General features: G+C 38.0%; 2 protein-coding genes across 7 annotated transcripts in view; both read left to right on the top strand.

The window, feature by feature from the left end:
- Positions 1-121: 121 nt before the first annotated feature.
- LOC124301812 (uncharacterized) lies at positions 122-5901 on the top strand. Of its 5 annotated transcripts, XM_046757248.1 has the most exons (6): positions 122-505; positions 668-733; positions 3637-3702; positions 3797-3959; positions 4813-5167; positions 5595-5901. In XM_046757248.1, the coding sequence occupies exons 1-6, from the start codon at positions 373-375 to the stop codon at positions 5805-5807; spliced, it is 996 nt and encodes a 331-aa protein (XP_046613204.1). In that variant the 5' UTR covers positions 122-372; the 3' UTR covers positions 5808-5901. The 5 variants fall into 5 exon arrangements, with proteins under 5 accessions (XP_046613204.1, XP_046613205.1, XP_046613208.1 ...); XM_046757249.1 differs by lacking the exon at positions 668-733; XM_046757252.1 differs by lacking the exons at positions 122-505; positions 668-733 and adding an exon at positions 2726-2748 and having other exon boundaries at positions 3792-3959.
- Positions 5902-9955: 4054 nt separating this feature from the next.
- LOC124303979 (parathyroid hormone/parathyroid hormone-related peptide receptor-like) overlaps positions 9956-18981 on the top strand; it is a 47101-nt gene continuing 38075 nt past the window's right edge. Inside the window, exons 1-2 of one of the 2 annotated variants that reach the window (XM_046761876.1) lie at positions 9956-10130; positions 10988-11170. In XM_046761876.1, the coding sequence (XP_046617832.1) occupies positions 11144-11170 (27 nt within the window). In that variant the 5' untranslated portion in view covers positions 9956-10130; positions 10988-11143. Of the gene's footprint in view, positions 10131-10946; positions 11171-18981 lie in introns of those variants that run through there. The other variant, XM_046761875.1, reaches the window with a different exon arrangement.

Genomic DNA, 18981 nt, shown 5'->3' on the forward strand with positions numbered 1-18981 from the left:
GTAAAAAAATTAGAAACCCATCCGCTCCCACACCAGCGTTTGATAATTGCTCCAGCATATGTCGGAATTTACCGTACATTATGCGGCCAAGAACACGTCACGGGTGGCCGAGGCTCGGCACAAAAGTCATTTTATTCTCAGTCAGCGAATCGTCGGAGCTGTTTCCGACTGTCGTCGTCCGCGTGATAAAACGCAGTCTCTCTTCTATCTCCTGATATCAGTGTTTCTCCCTGAATCGCGACCTGAAATCGTCAGGTAATTCGGATCTCACCCTTTGAGTGTTTTCTTTTCTTCTTGTGTTTGTTTCTTTTTTTTCTTTTTATTTTTTTTTTTGTTTTCTTTCCTTTCTCACATTTTCCGCAATTTCGAAACATGAAATCCGCCGTTTTCCTTATCGCCGCTATGAGCCTTATCCTCTGTCAAGAGGGAGTTTTTCCCCTCGATCTGAACACAAGTTACCTACTTGGAAGCCTCCGAAATGCCACCTTTAAAGCCGGGAACTACAGTAAGTACATCCAGAAGAGTTAATGTTGTTGCTGTTGTTGTTTTTTTAATTTTTTTTTTTTTTTTTCGCTCCTTTGGCTTAGTTTTGCTACTTTTCGAACAAATATTTTTTTTTTATTTCAAAACCTTCGTCGTTCGTCTCGTAACTCACGTAATTTTTCAGTATCGGACAGCATTCAGAAGCAGAAAGAGATGATCATTAACGCGAAAAACACGGCTAGTGAATACGGTGAGCAAAACGTCATCATTATCATCATCGTCGTTATTTCCATGCAGATATATTCGCAGACTCGATTACGTTGTTCCGATTTGTACCGCACGTATAATCGATTATTTATTAAACGATGAACTGTCGTTAAAAAATTTTCGAACGACATTTTGAGGCGAAGAAAAGTTTTCGAGTTTTTTTCAAATTCGAAAACTAGCGACTTTTCGCTTTTAGATATTCGTCCTCGCTTTTGTGGACGAAAACGGGAAGACGTAACGAGAGCGTCGCGTTGCTGTAAAAAAAAAAAAAAAAGAACGAAAGACAATAAAAAAAAAAAAATACGCGCAACGTATTTGCAACGAAACATGTTTGCGTTAAATGTAAGTAACGTAATCGTAACAAGGGCAACGCGCAGTGCCTAATTATCGTTATAATTATGCACATGATACGGTGGGCGGTAACTAACCGGTCGTCTTATCAACCCCGAGTTATCATCAGCGTTCTGGTACAAATTTCCGGTCACAATTGTACAACGTAATGTAAATAAAGTGATATACGAAACGAGATGAGAACGAGACGAAAAATAAAAGATTGGATCGAAACTTGATCCGATTCTAAAAGTGCAAGTGCAAGCGTACACTGAACACAACAACTTGGAACGAGTAATTGGAATATGAGATTAAAGATTATACATGTTCGATTGTTACATTATTATTTATACGCGTCGGCTAGTCGGTCGGTAAATACGCAATTGTAGAAATTTATGCGTGATTTTTGACCTTCTCTACAGCAGGTATATTGTAATGAATGAATTATTTATCTAAGAGCCTGCACAGACGCTGCTTCGACGGGTCTTTAACCAGGAGACAACAAATTTGTCGGCGATTCTTAATCCGGCTAGACGTTACTTAACAAACGTTCGAGATTTTTTCAACCAAGAAAAAAAAAAAAAAAGATACAACGTCGCCTTCGTACTTATCAAGTTAAATGTTATTCATTTTACCGATTCTTGAACTCTGTTAAATTTCCCGTCACTCTGGTTTCGGGGAAAAAATAAAGCTATTGTCATCACGCCGAAAGTGAAAAGTTTACTTTTTCAATGAAGCGAGTAACAAAATTCTAAGAAATCAAATGTGGATGATGATATCTTGAGAATGGATGAATGGATTTGAATGAAAATTTATAACGTGAGACTTTTTGGGTCGCTATTCACGAATCTAAGGTCTGATTAGCAGAATTGAAATTTGCCGTATTCAATAAGCTGAAAAAACATTTAAAAACATTTGGATTTTGATGAAAATTGATACTCGTCGGTTTGTTGGATGGCTGATCACGAATCTGAGGTCAAATTTGCGAAATCCAAAATGACGAATCCAATATTGTAGAAAAAAACATCTAAAAACTTTCGGATTTTAGTAGAAATTTGTAGGCGGAGGTTTCTCGGGTCATCGATAACGAATCCAAGGTCAGACTTCCAAAATTTGTAACAGTGAATCCATTATAGTGGTTCAAAATAGAAAAAATCGTCATATTTTCAAATAATATAGTATCCGAAGGCTTTTTAATCGTTAATCACGAATCTGAATTAGTAGCTAGAATTTCGAATTGGATATTAATATTTTACTGTTTCTGTAAACTTGGAACCTACATCGTGAAAACGAGAAGTTCGATCACGGCTGGATCACGGTCAGCCTGAAGTCGCTCGTTCGTAACTTTTTGCCTCGTGATGATTGATTCGATCTTATCCAATATTTGCTCAAAAGATCGCTGTGCAGTATGCAGGCAATTATCTAAAATACCCAATGAACAACTATAGCATTGTAGGAAATGTTCTAGCGTCGGATTAATTACGTAGTTTGTTGATTACGCGCTTATTCCATGAATGGCCATGATCTTGCGGACCTCGCAATTATCCATCTCCATTCTGAAAGTGCAGAGTAACAGAATTCGTTCGTGATACACTTGACGAATCACGCGATACTCGTGTTACACTTTTTCTTTTCAACGATCTTCCGCAGCGCCGCTTCAATGCTCACGTACGTAATTCCGTCTTCGTTTCTTGACTTTATGTATGAATTTTTTGTCCTTTCGATTCTCTAACCAGCCAAGCGACACGTAACGTTGATATACACACCCGATGTTCGTGTTTACCTTGAATCACTGGAATTATTATTCAAAACAACAATGCGTTACTTGTGAGTTCGAAGTTCGGCTTCTTATTCCACTAACTCAGGCATTGCACAAAAATTGAATCAATATCGAGGTTGGTGACTTTAAACTCGATACTTTTTCCTCAATTTTATCGCCAGATTGTCCCACGTGTTGAATATTTATAGAAATAATTTATTCTTAACTTGTGACGATTTTTCAAAAAATGAGAGAAAAGAGTATAATACTAAAATTATTATTGTCAACAGATGAGATGTCGGATTTGCATTTCAAATCACTTTAGATAGTCAAAAGTCTAGTGCATTTATTCGATTTTACTCTGATTTTATTTGTTAGAAGCTGATTATATGATATTCACTAAAATTCCATTCAAACATATTTTTTATTGCATTGATATTGATTACGATCGAAAAATAGTAGATGTAACATCTGTTTCAAGTGAATTTACAAAAAATAGTTATTGCAACAAAATCAATAAGCTAATAGTGGAGTGAAATAGAACATATTTACTAGACTTTTGACGATCTTGAAGTGATTTGCAATTTAAACAAATCGATACCCAATCTTATATTTTTTGATCAAAATCATTCTGACTCACGAATAGATCAATTTTCTAAATAGGTAGTCAAGCTTGAAGAAGCTTGTGATTAAATGAATCGAAGAATTGGATTTCGGCTCACCGAGCAACTCGAACAATGTTTAAATAATTTTTATAGAGCAGATACTTGATCACTTTCTTTTGTCTGACCTTCCAGTTACGAATGCGGTAGCAGTGCCAAGGAACGCGCTGATCAATGCCAAGAACGCGACCAAGAACTACAGTAAGTTGAATGATACAATATCGGTAAAGTCGCCTCGAAGACCAACTGACAGACCTGATGACGTATTTTAATTTTTGACATTTGACAAGGATAGTCGACAGCACGGCGTCCAAGGGTATAGAGGTCAAGTTCAGGGCGGTAATGGAAACCATCAGGGTTAAAATGCCTTACGGAATTCCCGCGCTTGACATTCCTCCTCTAGATCCTCTCAAAATCGAACACGAGACGTACGATCTGTCCCACAAGGATGTCGGCAAGTGAGTATTCTGATGTAGCCATTCAATTAAGGAAATCGACAATGCGAGGCCCGCTTAAAATCCCAGTGACATAAGCGGGAAGTTGAATTCCTAATCATAGGACACTGATGACACAAATGTTTCTCCAAACCATCGGGAATCAATCGACTGAATTGAGGTACCCGAAATCGTTGGAAATCACTCCATGATAGTCTCGAAGGCCTTAAAAGCCTGCCATAAATCATGTCTTGATGGTATCAACCCACCAGTATCGATCTCAAGTGATTTAAATCAATTTCTGCATCCCACTAATTGTAAGTGACTTGCCTTCATTTCAAGTATGGGTATACCACGTCGGTCTCATTGATTTCCAATAATTGCTCATCGTTAAAGACAACTTCCATGGACCTCCTGCGGTTCTATCTAATCCGTAAGTTACTGGAAAACCATTGGAAATTAGGAGTAACCACGGAAACCACTCTAAATGGATACAACGAATTGAAGTAATTCATTCAGTTTCCACACTGAGGTGGCAAAGAAAAGTTAAAATTGTTCTTAACCTTGTTTTAAGCTTGAAGTTATAGACCATTAAAGCTGCCATCGTGACTGTAAACAGGCGATAAAAACTAGAAGATTCTGTTTAAGTGAATTCATAAATCGAAGTTGACGTCCTAGACAACGATACAAAGACCGTAATACTATACGGATATTTTTCCCTCAATGCAAGCGTATGCCATACACCCTTGAAGTAAAGGTCTTTCGTCTGATAACTTAAAATTGTATCGTCAATTGAAAAAATGGTAACCATTTGATTCGACAAAGTAGTGACGGATAATTTGATGACTTAAATGATCGATTTCCCTGTACCAATAAGCATTTCGAGCACCCTGGACAAAGCGACCATTTCCGGCTTGTCGACCTTCGTAATCGACCGGGTAAAGATATCCGTGATTGGAGGTGTGAGCCTCGCGTTGAACCTGAGCGTGCCAGCAATCCGGGGAAATGGAGACTACGAAGTGCACGGATCCATCGGCCGGTTGTTTCCTCTGAACAGCACTGGACCCTTTGAATTCGAGGCGCAGGACATCCGCTTCTACATCCACGTCGTCCTGGGCTACTCAGGATCGATGTACGTCAAGTCACTGGACACCGATTTCTCCATCCGGTCCGTTAAAGCGCGATTCTACCACCTGTTCAAGAATCCGGAGACGGACAAGACGATGAACGAGGTGCGTTAGGCCCCATGTACACTTGGGGACAATGAATTTGAGACGGGTAATTTTTTACACTAGACAGTTACGTTGGCAACACAGAGAAACCTACAGCGCCACAGTCGGCCGAGCGCGAAACAAACTCAATCTCAATAAACATAATATAACCCACGACCGTCGAATCTAACCTTAAAATACCGCGGGGATAATGACTTGTTGGATTGACACGTATTCTAAGGTTAGATTCGACGGTCATGGGTTATGTTACGTTTATTGAGATTGAGTTTGTTTCGCGCTCGGCCGACTATGGCGCTGTAGGTTTCTCTGTGTTGCCAACGTAACTGTCTAGTGTAAAAAATTACCCGTCTCAGATTCATTGTCCCCAAGTGTACGTAAGTAGATCCCTCACTTCCAGTTCACTAATCGCGCTTCTCGATCTGTTCAGATCATCTCCGAACTGGTACCACAGCTTTTGGAGGTCGTTAAGCCCGAGGTGAAACCTAAACTTGAAGAAGTCATCGCCCAGAGGATAAACGCCTCTGTAGCTCATCTGAACGTGGGGAATATCCTCGGGATCCTCACCGGGACAATCGACCTTCAGACCATGGCTCATCTCACCACATCGGGTCCTCAAATCCTGCAGCCTCTTAAGCGTTGACCAAAAACCGGTTTTCTTATGTCATAGGTATTAAATCTTGCGATCGGCATACGACGGGAGAATTAGTAATCAATAAATTTATACTTCTCTTTTTTGCTCTCGTCTTTCACCGTCTACATATATACTTTTATCGAGCAAATTTTTAAGGCTCTTCCTTCTACAGAATATTCTTCGCACCTGCGAGTCAAGTTTTCCTACCTTAGACTCGAATTCGTACTTATGATGTATCGGCTCTTGCCAAAAAGCTAAACTGGGAATGAATTGGAACGAAAGGCGAACGAAAATAAGTACGGATGTTACAAAAAGATCTAAGGAGACCGCATGGATAGTTGGAACGGCTTGCCGAATGGTCGATAAAGAACTGGACTACAGCGTGATGTTTCAATCATCGCGAAGCCGATCGACTCCGCCTTTGAAAACCAATTCTCCCTGGGGTATTTTTAACTCCCGACACTCGATGCTTGCGACTATAATCGCATTATGTGAACACTGTCTTTGCATGAGGGTACAGTCTCAGTGTTTCCATATTACAAGTATGTAGGTTAAAAAAAAAAAACCGTCACGACAAAAGGATTAGCAAAAATTATACAAGCTTAAGTATACTTCTGCAGTTCAGGTTAATTGACGACGATTATGTACATCATCCTAAAGCAATAACGAAGGAAACGCGTCGATCGGCGGGACTTAAGATAAGGAATCGATAGTAAAAAAGAGCGAAACTTTATTTACCATTGTTTTCGGTGAAACGCAACTTTCAGCCGGCAGGTAGGCAACCGGATCTGTACAAACCGTGCTCTTGCATAACAGATATGCATCTGCGGTTGCCTACTTGCCGGCGTTAATTGACGAGTTTCACAGAAAACTCCTGGTATGTACATGTATAGAAAAATCGCTGATAAGCGTCTGCAGCTCGTCTCTGTTGTAGCTGCTAGAATCGCAGACGCTTAGGTTTCACCGTGTAACCCTAAATTGGGTGAACCCTTTTGCTTGGCAAACATTTTAGTAATAATTCCAAAAGGAAACTCGAGTCTCTCGTCGGTCATTCGCCAGACGTTGAAGAGGTGCGCCGCTTTTCGCAGCCGCCATTTTCATCAGGACTATAAGCTCCCTTAATATTGGCTCAGTGCAAACGTGATAGCGGTATAGTTGCAGGGCGTGTCTGAGATCGCCAGGAAATCAGGTAACTCTATATACCCCATCATGCCTACACCTGCCTGTCACGTTCTCTCACTCTCTCTCTCTCTTCCCCTCCCTCTCTATCTCTCTCCATCCTTCTCTTTCACTCTGGCTTCTGGAAAGCTTAATATAATTGCGCCACAAAATTCCGGCGGTCGAGAATGATAAGTGATTTTTTACCAGAACTACCAGCGTCAGGATTTGCCTTGAACAGCCCATTTGTAAATTAAAGTATATAATATATTTGTACCCGATGTCTAATTACATTTTTCTTGTATTCGTCCTTTTGTACTTGGGTATTATAACGAAATTATAATGAAATATAGTCGATTTCATGCAATTTCTTGGTTTGTTTTGACGTGGACAGATTTTCGATTTTGAAACAAAGAAATCTGACCGCTTACTCGGACGATAAAGAAGAACATAATGAATTGCTGTCGATATCTTCGATATATCATTCACTCTACGTTGAAGAGCAGGTATGAATGATATCAACTGACTGCACTGCGTATCGAGTAAACATCTAATTTCACAACATGCGGTTGTTAAGTTTGATCGCAAATCATAATAGTCGTTCTTTTTATCAATCGATAAGGAAGATCCTTGAAATATTTACCGTCATCTTGTTGCCAACGGTTCAGCGTTCCGAAACATGCGATAAATCAATTTACAAAGAGTACGTTTAAGGTTCTTCTTAGTACACAGGATGTGACTGAAAAACACGCGATATGTAAATCAGAAATCACTTGCCAGGAATAATTATGCCAAGGTAGAATGAATTCGAGATACTTTTTTTCCCCGAGAGATTTTTCCGCCAACTGTGAGGAAACTCATAATTTCCGCATACGCTTTAAATGTTTAGACAAGGAAAAGACAAACAATCAGCGGAGATCGTGCAGCGTAAAAAAATCGTAAAAAAGTTTCCACTCCAAGCATTGCAAAGAAACTGATAAAACGAAACAAACATTTGAAATACATACCGCAAAGATGAAAACACTCTTCAGACGCCCCGCTAATTCACGACTATCGTATCTATCTAATCCAGATATTTTCCTCCAACTGAATATCCAGTTCGTAAACAAACTAACGATAAAATTCAGACTGATGTAACAGCTCCGGGTCGGATGAGCATTATCAATAATTACCTGAGCCATTATATTATTAACGCTTGTGAATGAAAGCTCTCCATGATCGATAACCGATCGATTATAAAAGAAGCATGAAAAATTGAAACACGATATCGATACTTCTGCAAGGTAAAATTTTACGCCCAATTATTGTTATACGATTCACGCAACTATAGTCGAACTCCTCGATGAGCAAATGTTTTTTGTTTTTTTTCTCCTTTCAATCAACTGAGTAATTAATTCCACGAATCGACTCATGTCGTCGAATAATTGGCAACAAATGTCAAAGGAGTGGACACATTACTCTAATCACTATGGAATACTCTGTTAAAACGGGTATCGTCGCAATAAAGGTTTGAATGTTAATGGAATTACAAGAAGATACGATAAAATCAACTATTTTAATTAGAAATGAAAATAGCTAGCGACTGTGTAATAATCGCTACTAGGAATTTATCTCTATACAGAGAAAGGTCTTGTTTTGTGAAATTCGGAGATTGATCTGCATTATACGCGATTATGATGTCACGTTTTCGTAAAGTACTTCTCGTGGTTCATCGATCGCGATGTACTCTGCACACATCGTCTTCGTGTAATCTCGGATTAACGAGTCCGAATATAAAGGTGCAAAGTTTAATTAAGACTCAATTAGCGACGTGTGAGTAAATGGTAGATCGAAGTGGGCGATAATCGGCTTCAGCATCTCGGATCTATCTACAAAAGTTCATCTGTCGCGAGAAAACGACTTGAATACAATATCTACATACACGAAACCTAATCCTTGGTGGTATTGTTCTGCTACTCGACTGATAAGAGACGTGAATTTAAAAACCACAGATCAGATAGCGACGATCGAATAGTATTTGCCTATATATAGAATATAATTAACTGCTGATCGAAATCGATCTGTGTAATAGAGCGGCAAATCAACTATCAAAGTCTTGAACGTACGTTACAATTTAACTTGACGAAATTCGTCAGTGGTCAAAAATTGTAAATAGCAATTTTTATCCTAATAATACGAATTTTTGTCCTGTTGGTCCAAGTTTTAATATTACATAATCCGAATATTTGTCTTGACAGTTCGTGTTTTAATTTTAACAATTCCAATTTTGTTCCTAACATTCCGAAGATTGGTTCGGATATTTTGAATTTTTGTTTGAAATTTTAATGGCCAAAATTCGAATTTCCGTTCTAAAAATCCAAATTTTAATCCTGATAGTCCGAAGTTTTGTATAATCCGAATTCACATTTTAAAAATCGGAATTTTGATCCGAACAGTCCGCATTTCTATTCCGACAATCCGAATTTTGCTTTAAGCAATCCGAAAATTGGTTTCGATACCATGAATTTTAATCCTGACTATAGGAAATTTGAATCTGACGATCCGAATTTTGATCCTAAACGTCATAATTTTAATCCTGAAAGTCTTGGGTTACGAAAATCAAAATTTCGAACCTTAGAATCTGAATTTTGATCCTCACAGTCCGAATGATGCTACAATTGGAATTTTCATTCGGGACACATTGAAGTTCGATCCTGCCAATCTGGGCAAAGTTGCATAATGAAAACCCTGAACAACTCGAACGACTTAAGTTTTTGGGGGTCGAAATTCGCTCGATAAGATCGCATCCGAACCTACTAAGCAGCAACAGTTGTCGGTTGGCGTTACCATCGCATTGAATAAAATGAGCTGCGAGGAGGGGGTATAAACGAGAAGGGGGGGGGGGGGGAGGAGGAGGAGGAGGAGGAGGAGGAGGAGGAGGAGGAGACCTATTGCGTAAAGCTTCGCGGCGCCTCTGGACATGCGTGCAAGAAGTTAAGGCTCGTGCGAATTCCTTCCGTTCAAGGGATGCAGTAAGACCGCGTCTTTTGACTCGGACGCGCTGTTTGGAGCCTCTGCACAGCGACTAAATGATATAAAAACCAGTCAAAGAGTGCCTAAAGATAGTCGATCAGGGCCTGAGTAACACCAAATTTTTTCACGTTCTCCGGTTAACGAAGGCAAAGGAGTTAAAAAGTATTTAAATTTCAAGGAAAAAAAAAAAAACGAAAAAAGAAAGCTACTTCTCTCCATTAATTTTTTTTACCACGATTTCACATTCACATAAATATGTGAATCAAAGCGTGTTTAACATAACATACATGTATGTATTTATAACGTATACGAGGCACGATTATTAGTGGAAACTTTTTTTTTTTTTTTTTACATTTCTTACAAAGTATAAGGATTTAATTTTTTTTATTTGTTTATTTATTTTTTTTTTCCTTCTGTCGCGTTTATTCTCAAACACAACAACGGAGAACAGATGATAAAATAAGTAAAGATAAAGACTATATTGCAGCGCACCTGCGCAACAAATTACTCGAAGATGATCTTGTTATTGTTTACGGTTAGAGTATGTAACTTATATGTTTTCCAACTGTAATGATGCGAGTTATCGCGGACCGAGAGATATAATGCCCGAGTAACTAGAGTGAAAAAAAAATTGGATAAACCCGGAACGTTAATCTATAGAGAGAGAAAAAAAAAAAAAAAAAAAAAAAAAAAAACGGAATTAGAAATAAATACACGGATTGATAAATCGAGGGACGATTAACAGTAAATTAAATCGGAATAGAAGCCAAATGATTCTCATACACGGTTCTTGAATGTCCGCTTTGTTTCTTTTCTTTTTTTTCTGTTTTCCATATATTCGAGTCGAACAACAAGATACGGTGCGGTTATCTGTAGAGAACAAATAATAGTCGTCGAATAGACGGTGCTGATATATCTTCTGTAAATCGAGATGACGATATAATAATAATAATAATAATAATAATAATAATAATAATAATAATAATAATAATAATAATAATGATATATTGACGGATAAGAAAACAAGTCGCGCGATATTACATAAACACCATTAGGAACAGCTGTGAAGAGGAAATAATTTTCGAATCTTAAATCGATCTCTGTGTCGCTGAAACTCGGGTATGCGACGATTAGAATAAACAGGGATTCCTAGATCATTATAAAGAAGTGTGGCAATGACTAGAAGAAACAGCACGATCATGGTAAGTGAAAAAACTAACAGCGGTTATAATAATAATAATAAAATAATATAAAAAAAAGTATAACGATCATTTGCAGTTTCTTTTTATCCTTTTCTTTGCCATTCTTTGGACTCTCGATAATTTATGAGAGGAACCTTCACATCTTGGTCAATTCCATGAATTCACAATTTTTCCCCGTTGCTGGGACGATAATAAATCGTCGTCCAGTTCAAACACATCATCTCAGCAATGTCGCGTTAGGTATATACAAACAATAAAGATGTGTGTAATTTTTTGAATCTCGTTAGGATTAATGCCACATGCCGGCTGGTCCGTCGCTTCAATGTTTGCAATCAGCATTATTAATTCTACAGTTCGTGAAAACGAACGCGACGCGATATTTCAACCGCTGGCGTATGGCATCAATTTGTCCAATCTTTTTTCACGGTGTAACGAGATTTTTTATTTTTTATTTTTTTCTTTCTCTCCTCATTTCAAGCGCAATATTTGTTCTCACGAAAGATTGATCAGCGCCATTTCGATACTCGCAATCAATCGCCGGACACGCGCGTAAAAAAAAAAAACCCGTCTGGATAGATATATATATGTAAAATTAGGCATTTATAATCGCGATGGTGCGGATCATGTCGTAAATAAGAATCAATCCACGAGCTTAGCGAATGGATGAAATTTGCAGCGTAAAAATAAAAGAAAGAAAAAGAAAAATGCGCGCTCAAACCAGCTACCGTGGAAATATCGCAAAGCTTATATTATACTGCTTGAAAAAGCTGGAACAAAAAAGACGGTGTAAATACCATTTACCCGTTTGCCTTCCCTTAAATTTACTTTATGTCTGTATTTTACACAGAATTATTACCCCAGACCTAAGAGCTGATTAGTAATTTTCATGTACCTACTTGGGTTATTCCCCTAGTGGAGTGTTTTTTTTTTTTTTTTTGTTCGACTTGAAGAAAGCACGGAAATATTTTTTCTCACCTACTTCGCGGAGTATAAATTCAGTTTTTACTGGGTACGTGTAATTTTTTTTTATTTTTATTTTTATTCATCGCCATTTTTAAAACCCCGACGCCAGACCCTGTAATCAAATATACACCCATGCGGTTAATCATACGCGCAAGGTGTACCAATTTTTGAAAATTATCGTTGTATGGGTTAATTACACGCGCGAAAATAATCCCGACTCTGATTAAACAATTTTGTTTTTAATTGTAACTTTCTGTAAATCGAAAATTACACGTATTAATTACAGTCGTCGCGTGGTTGTCGGCTTCTGTAGCAAATGAATCCTTTTATCTTGCCGAATTCGAGATAACAACAACGATACAACGGTATTATTTTCAATTACATTTAATCGCCACGAACGCGGTCGTAATTATCGACAAGTTATTATTAGACTTTCTCCTGCATGCTGAATAATTCCAGCTTGATGATCGATTGTATACTACTCTTGTTATTGACAAGAAAACCGCGTGCATCTGAGCATAGATAAACTAAAAGAAGATATAGAAAAATCATAGAATTATCTTTTTATTAAACTCCGTGAATTATTGGAGTTTCTACGTTATACTCGTATAAATATAAATAAAGAAGAGAAATTAAACATACCTGTTTCCCAATTTTTTCTCATGTACAAAACGCGTATTATCACAGTTTTGAAAAATCTTCAAATCATCAATAACATGTGGGTAACTAGATTTATTTATCATAAACAAATGTCAGCGCAATTTCCGGATTTATTGAGGCCATCGGCAATTATACAAACATGGTGAAAAAAAAATTCCGAGTAAAAGAAACACCGACGAACGAACGGAGTATGTAATCTTTTCATGGTACGATATAATTCGCCTAACGAATTTGGAAATTTTAGATAAAATTATATTATATTAATTAAAACATCATCAAGCTGCGAGACTTGTACTATTGCAACAGGTCGTTGCTGATTCACTTTGCTTTCCGAAGTAGTTCCTTTAACCATCATAAAGCAGCTGGACTGCGGCTTGCGACACGATAACGCGGAAATCCTGCGGTCTATAAACTCAATCGTCTTCTCGGTAGATTATTACTGTACCTTTCAAACGAACCAACGTACAACGTGACGTGATTTTTAATACGTCACAGTTTTAACATTCTCCATAGATCTCGATTTGACCCTGTATATTTTTAAAACATTCTTATTCGATGTCTTATCTCGGTATTAACCAGCTAATTAACTATGAGCAAGTATGATAATTTATAATATATGTAACGTTGCGCACTTGATAAAAAACAAAGAAGAGAAAATAAGTTGAACAACAATTGCGTATAACTCTTACAAATATCGCGTCTTGGGAAGTACACTGAGAGAAATTTTAAGTTCCGGTTACCGCTCAGCCCTTAACTATTTTCATTTTTTACCATAATCGAAAAATATAGTTCTGGGTAGAAAATGATAATTAGTTTTCTAGCTGTTACCGAAAAGTCTGGTATCCGTTACTATTCTTTCTCATTACGATCACCGTTGCTATATTTTCTTGCAACTGTTGCGAAAATTTAACGCTCGTGCAACGATAAATTGACGTTAAAGCCTTGTTTAGCTAAAAAAGTAGAGTAAACCTGAGAAACTGATTTTGCGTTGCAATTACCAAAAAAGGATCGACGATAGCGGAAAATTGTCAGGCGTACCTCGTTTTTCCTAATTCCAACAATATTCAAACAGTTTTTTTTAACGATACCTGTTTTACTCAATTTTTCTAGTTACTGTAACAAATGAAATTTTTCTCAGTGTATAAGTGAAAAAATACTATCCTACGAATTCAAGATACTCTGTCTTCAATGCACGCATGAAAAACGGAAATGTTTTTCGCATTAAACTTCCCCGTTCATGGGTGAATTATGTTTTCGACTATGTATCAAATTTATTTCCTTGTACTGGAGAATGCATAAAATGAGAATCAACTGCACGGATCGGTACATGAATATCCTCAGGGACGATTGCAGACGACAGCGAGGACTCGACGCTCTGTCTGCATCGAGTGGTATAAATATGTTGTATACCTGCTTATATATATGTACTTTAAGCGATCGATCGATAGTGGTGAACTATAACAATTGGTAATTGGACTGCAGGGTTATGCCCGTTGTTATCGGTATCCGATTACATCGATGAGAACGGCTCATCTCGTCGAAGAAATGTACGATCAATTTGGAATCTATTATGTGTATAAGGGACGAAATTGGGATATAACGAAGAGTGTAAAAAAAATATATATAACGAGGAGAGAAAACGATGAAAAACAAGAAGACTTGCCCAACGAAAACACGCTGGCAACAATATTTTGAGAAGAGAAGAAGGTTGTTTTTCTCTGTATATAAATTACATGTAATCAGAATTTCTTGGAGATGTTTTGTAAGATTATACATCGTAATTAGAGGGGATTTTTCCGGATAGGAGTTGGGTGAAAATACACCCACACAAGTATTTTTCTTCGTACATTTACCAAGAAACGCATCGTGACATATAGACGAATGAATGCTCAACGCGTGGTTTGAACGCCCACGCAATCGGCTAAATTTAACAGTAAACAATTCAAGAGGGCTCTACGGTATTTTTTACAATCGTTTGAAAAATATATGAAGTATATATAGGATGATGGAGATGAAGAGGAGCGAGTCAAATTGCTTTTTATTATACTTTTACTCTCTCTATTCCCATCAATTCCGCCCGTAATGTTGCGTCTTTCTTCTCAAATGCATCTCGTTTCATCACTTCGCTTCGTCTGACTGCTGCTTCGTTGGAGAAGCTACCGATAACGAGACTATTTCTGAATACCATAAGAAACGCCAAGTGGCAAACCGATAGGTGTATTTTTAGAGATTTTCTTCCTTATCGTTGATTGCGGTCAGGATTTCTCTTTGAATCGATAAATACGTGTACAAACCTGCCTACACGCGTATATTCACATAATATTATAGGTAGTTTCTACCAAAATCCGCCTCCATTTAGGCAATGCAGGGTACAATTTGCCGGAAGTCGCCTGTATTTAGGCAATTCAGGCTACATTTTGCCAGAAGTGACCTGCATTTCAATACGCGAAAGAAGTGAGATTGAACACCTGATTGCCTAAGTGTAGGCGGATTCTGTTTAAAAATGTATCCTAAATTGCCTAAGGTCAGGCGGATTTTGGCATAATGTAACCAGAATTGCATAAATGAAGGCGGATTTCACCGTACGTTAAATCAGTCACGCAAGACTTCCACAAAACGAGGCGATAGCGCATAAAACCTGTGAACGATGCGTTTTTCGGATGACAAAACAGAAGCAACTGTGAGAATAGATGAATCCTAGAAGGGGAATTTCTTCCGTGCCGCAAAAAACGGAGCTTTCCCCAAAGTTCGCCAACGACGAAAGCTCATCTTTTGACGAGTTTGAGTCAGCACGAAGAGGCAAAAAGTCTCGCGTTCCAGCTGACGCTAGAGATTGAGCAGCTTGTATTGAGGCATTTAACCATAGCGATTAGCCGGAGATTAAGACGAGAAGCTGAGCGTGAGGCCGACGAAACGCCGCTGGTGAGATTACGTCAAGTCAAGCTGTAGTTAGTCACGAAAAGCTGCACGGCGTGTATAGTTTGTTACAAATTGTAATTCATTAGAACTTGGCTCGGTCCTGGGGAGAATGAAATCCAGCTTGTACGGCGTGAAGAGCGACGAGTAATCGATGCGATCGTAAAATCTGCGTCGAATGAAGGTTCGCTTCAACGAAAATACACTCGCCACGTTTAACCTCTGGGTAAATTACACCGCGGCCAATGGCCGTTAAGGATCGGGTTAACTTCATCCGGTAAGACTACAGTTTTATCACTCACTCGGTGTAATTTACTTCTAAATCCTCGCCTCGGTGCAAAACGAGGCATCCGATTCGTTTAAGGGTTCTGCAATTTAGTTACAGACGACAAAATCTTACGCCCTGTAATAATAAAAGATTTGTTCGATTCACCGAGAACATGGCGAAGGGAACGGTTTATTTTGTATTTTTTGTTTTTTTTTTTTTTTATTTTCGACCGAAGGAAAATTCACTTGAACGACTATTTGTGCTATCGAGTGAAACGATGTTTATTTAAAGGCATGCTGGATGTACAGTTGGGTCAAAAATGTGTCTAAACGAAGGTTTTCTAAGTCTTTATATTGAAACTGCTAAACACAACTTACGTAACTATAACCTAAAGTAAATATTCGCACAATCGTACGGAAAAAATTTCAAAATACTGAAATTCAACTCTGTTAGATCAAAGAAATCAGACTTTTCTGCTATTATTTCACCGAACAATTTGCTGAACGGTAGCTTGTAATTTTTATCGCTATATCCACCGCAAATCGTCCAAGTTAGATCTTGTAAGGTATAAAAATGATGTACCTCTGGCTGAATCGTAAAGTTTATCATCTGTGAATGTTATAAAGATTGTACACGTCGGGTTTCGTTTTGCCGGCTTGACGAGCTCGAGAAAAAAAAAAAAAAAAAAGCCGTCTCCGACGATTTGTAGAGAATTCATTCGTGCACGGAATAAATTTGTCGAATTATATTTCATCAGAATCGGACTAACTCTAAAGATTTTTTGATAAAAAAAAAAAAAAAATCATTGAATAACGTGATCTCTACGACTTTGACAATGAAAAAATATTCGGTGTTTTAAATTTTTTTTTTCTCCTCATCGCGCGTAGACTTTTTCAATTAGATTTAATCTGATTAGCTCGAGTTACATTTTTCGAACGTCTGTTCGGTCATGTTTTCGTATCGAGGCAGATTCGTGGCTAAAAAGTATAAACTCGACTTTTTTTTTAACTAAATCTAAACAAGCTGCGTTGTTCGTTGAATTCGAAAAAATTCGTCACACATTCGCGTGTCCCGCAACTGTTTCGAATGTTTGCGTTTACGGTATCAGATCCGAAGTCGATCACAATATCCAGCGAGACGAAAACAAGACCAAAGCCTTTAAGCTCTCGGTACACGCGAGACGACTTCGTACAATTAAACATCCCTCAAAAGAGGAGGACATTAAATTCCATGTACAAGGGATGAAGCGCCTCTCGACCTTGGCAAAGAATAATCGTTGTATAACAAACACTGTTTCACTCTCAGTTAACGAGTGTTATTATATACACGTACAACTTTGCAATATATTATACGCTTATGTAATCTCTGAGATCTTTCGCAGGGAAGAGGTAGAGGGAGAGAAAAAAGAACGGATGAACTTTTTCTTTTCCTCGCTTCGGGTTTATAAAAGAACAAAAAATTATCCCCGTTGTAACAATCCCGTTTTTGTTTAAAAATCATCTGGATCAATCAGGCGAAGAGCCTGATATCGAGAGCTTTTTAACGGGCATCTCTTCTCCATTCTTCTTATTCTTTTTCTTTTTACTGGACACTGCTGATTACTACCTTCTTTCCAATCGGGAATCCGGATGTTAGTCGACTCGATATAAAACCTATTTGTGTATATATATTATATAAATATATATATTAATGCATAAATATAGCGTGCGTGACTAAACTGCAGCGAAAATTGATGCTGATCACGGTACAATGAAACTTTGACGTGTATAATATTCGAAATCCAGCGACCCACGCGCGCAGACGAAAATATGATTACCTACGTTGCGTTGAACGAGACATGGGGGGGAATGAGATGAGGTCGTAAGGTATAGAAATGACAGAACAATGAGAATTTTGCGTACGAAGTTCGTACATGTGAAAGTCAAAACCAAAGCTACCTCAACGGCAGCTGTTTACGCTCGGTTTAATCAAAAGCTGTTAATTCCGAATTGTTTCTATGTAACGATATGATAACCTGCACAACTTATTCAGCGCCGTTTACCCGTCTGTGATACATTTACAGAAACTTTTGTCCCCGCACGGCATGTGAAAATTTTAATGCGATTCGTCCTACGTTCGTTCGTTTGTTGATTAAGTTTTAATTATGAAACATTCAGAGCCGGTACGATCCGTTAAAACGAATGCAGGAAACACGCGATGTAAGATGGCGTTAAACGGGGCGAAATGAATCGTTTAATTTTACGATAGGAAAAAACCGCTTAGATATCTTGAAAATCATACTTCAATCAAACGAAATTTATAAGATACCAGATTTGTCGTCATACACTTTGAAGCGAATCGCAATACATGAACAATTGAACAATTTTTATATACTATTTTGTGGTTCGTTTAACGTTTTGAAAATTTTTTTGTCAAATAAAAGAACAATTTTAATTACAGTCTTGTTCGTTGTTCTCTGAAATAAGTATACGCGGCAGTGAAAAATTCCATAGAAGTTGGAACGAATCGAATCGTCGTGGAGAATATTAAAATCTGATAATTGGAAACTATGTTAACTGATCATGAATTGGGAGAGACGGTTGATTGGATATCTCTTCGATTCATTTTCTTTTTTTTTCCCCTGTTTTATTTCCTTCTTTATTTTTTAATCCGAAGTAAGTGTCTCTCTTCTGACGTGACAAGAATTTGCGATCGATCCGTCAGAGTGCCCGTTATATTCGGGGTTTCCGGTGAAAGATGAGGATTCCCGCGGGAGGACGACTCCATCGAGGTTCGAACCTTGTCAGGGATCAACTATTACTTCCAGGGGTGATTTTTCTCCCGGGGAAGGAGCGCTGGTAACGTGACAGGACCTCGTATCTACCGGCTTTAGGGATGTATCGGTGTAGGTACTTGAAATGTAAACTTGAAATATTTCATAAGCGAAAGTATCGCGAAATAAACATCGAACAAGTACAGTTTACGTGTTTTCAAGTTGAATTGGGCGAAAGTCACGCCCTAGAAG

This window comes from Neodiprion virginianus, chromosome 4, assembly GCF_021901495.1.
Source record: "Neodiprion virginianus isolate iyNeoVirg1 chromosome 4, iyNeoVirg1.1, whole genome shotgun sequence".
In the NCBI taxonomy this organism is placed as follows: Eukaryota; Metazoa; Arthropoda; class Insecta; order Hymenoptera; family Diprionidae; genus Neodiprion; species Neodiprion virginianus.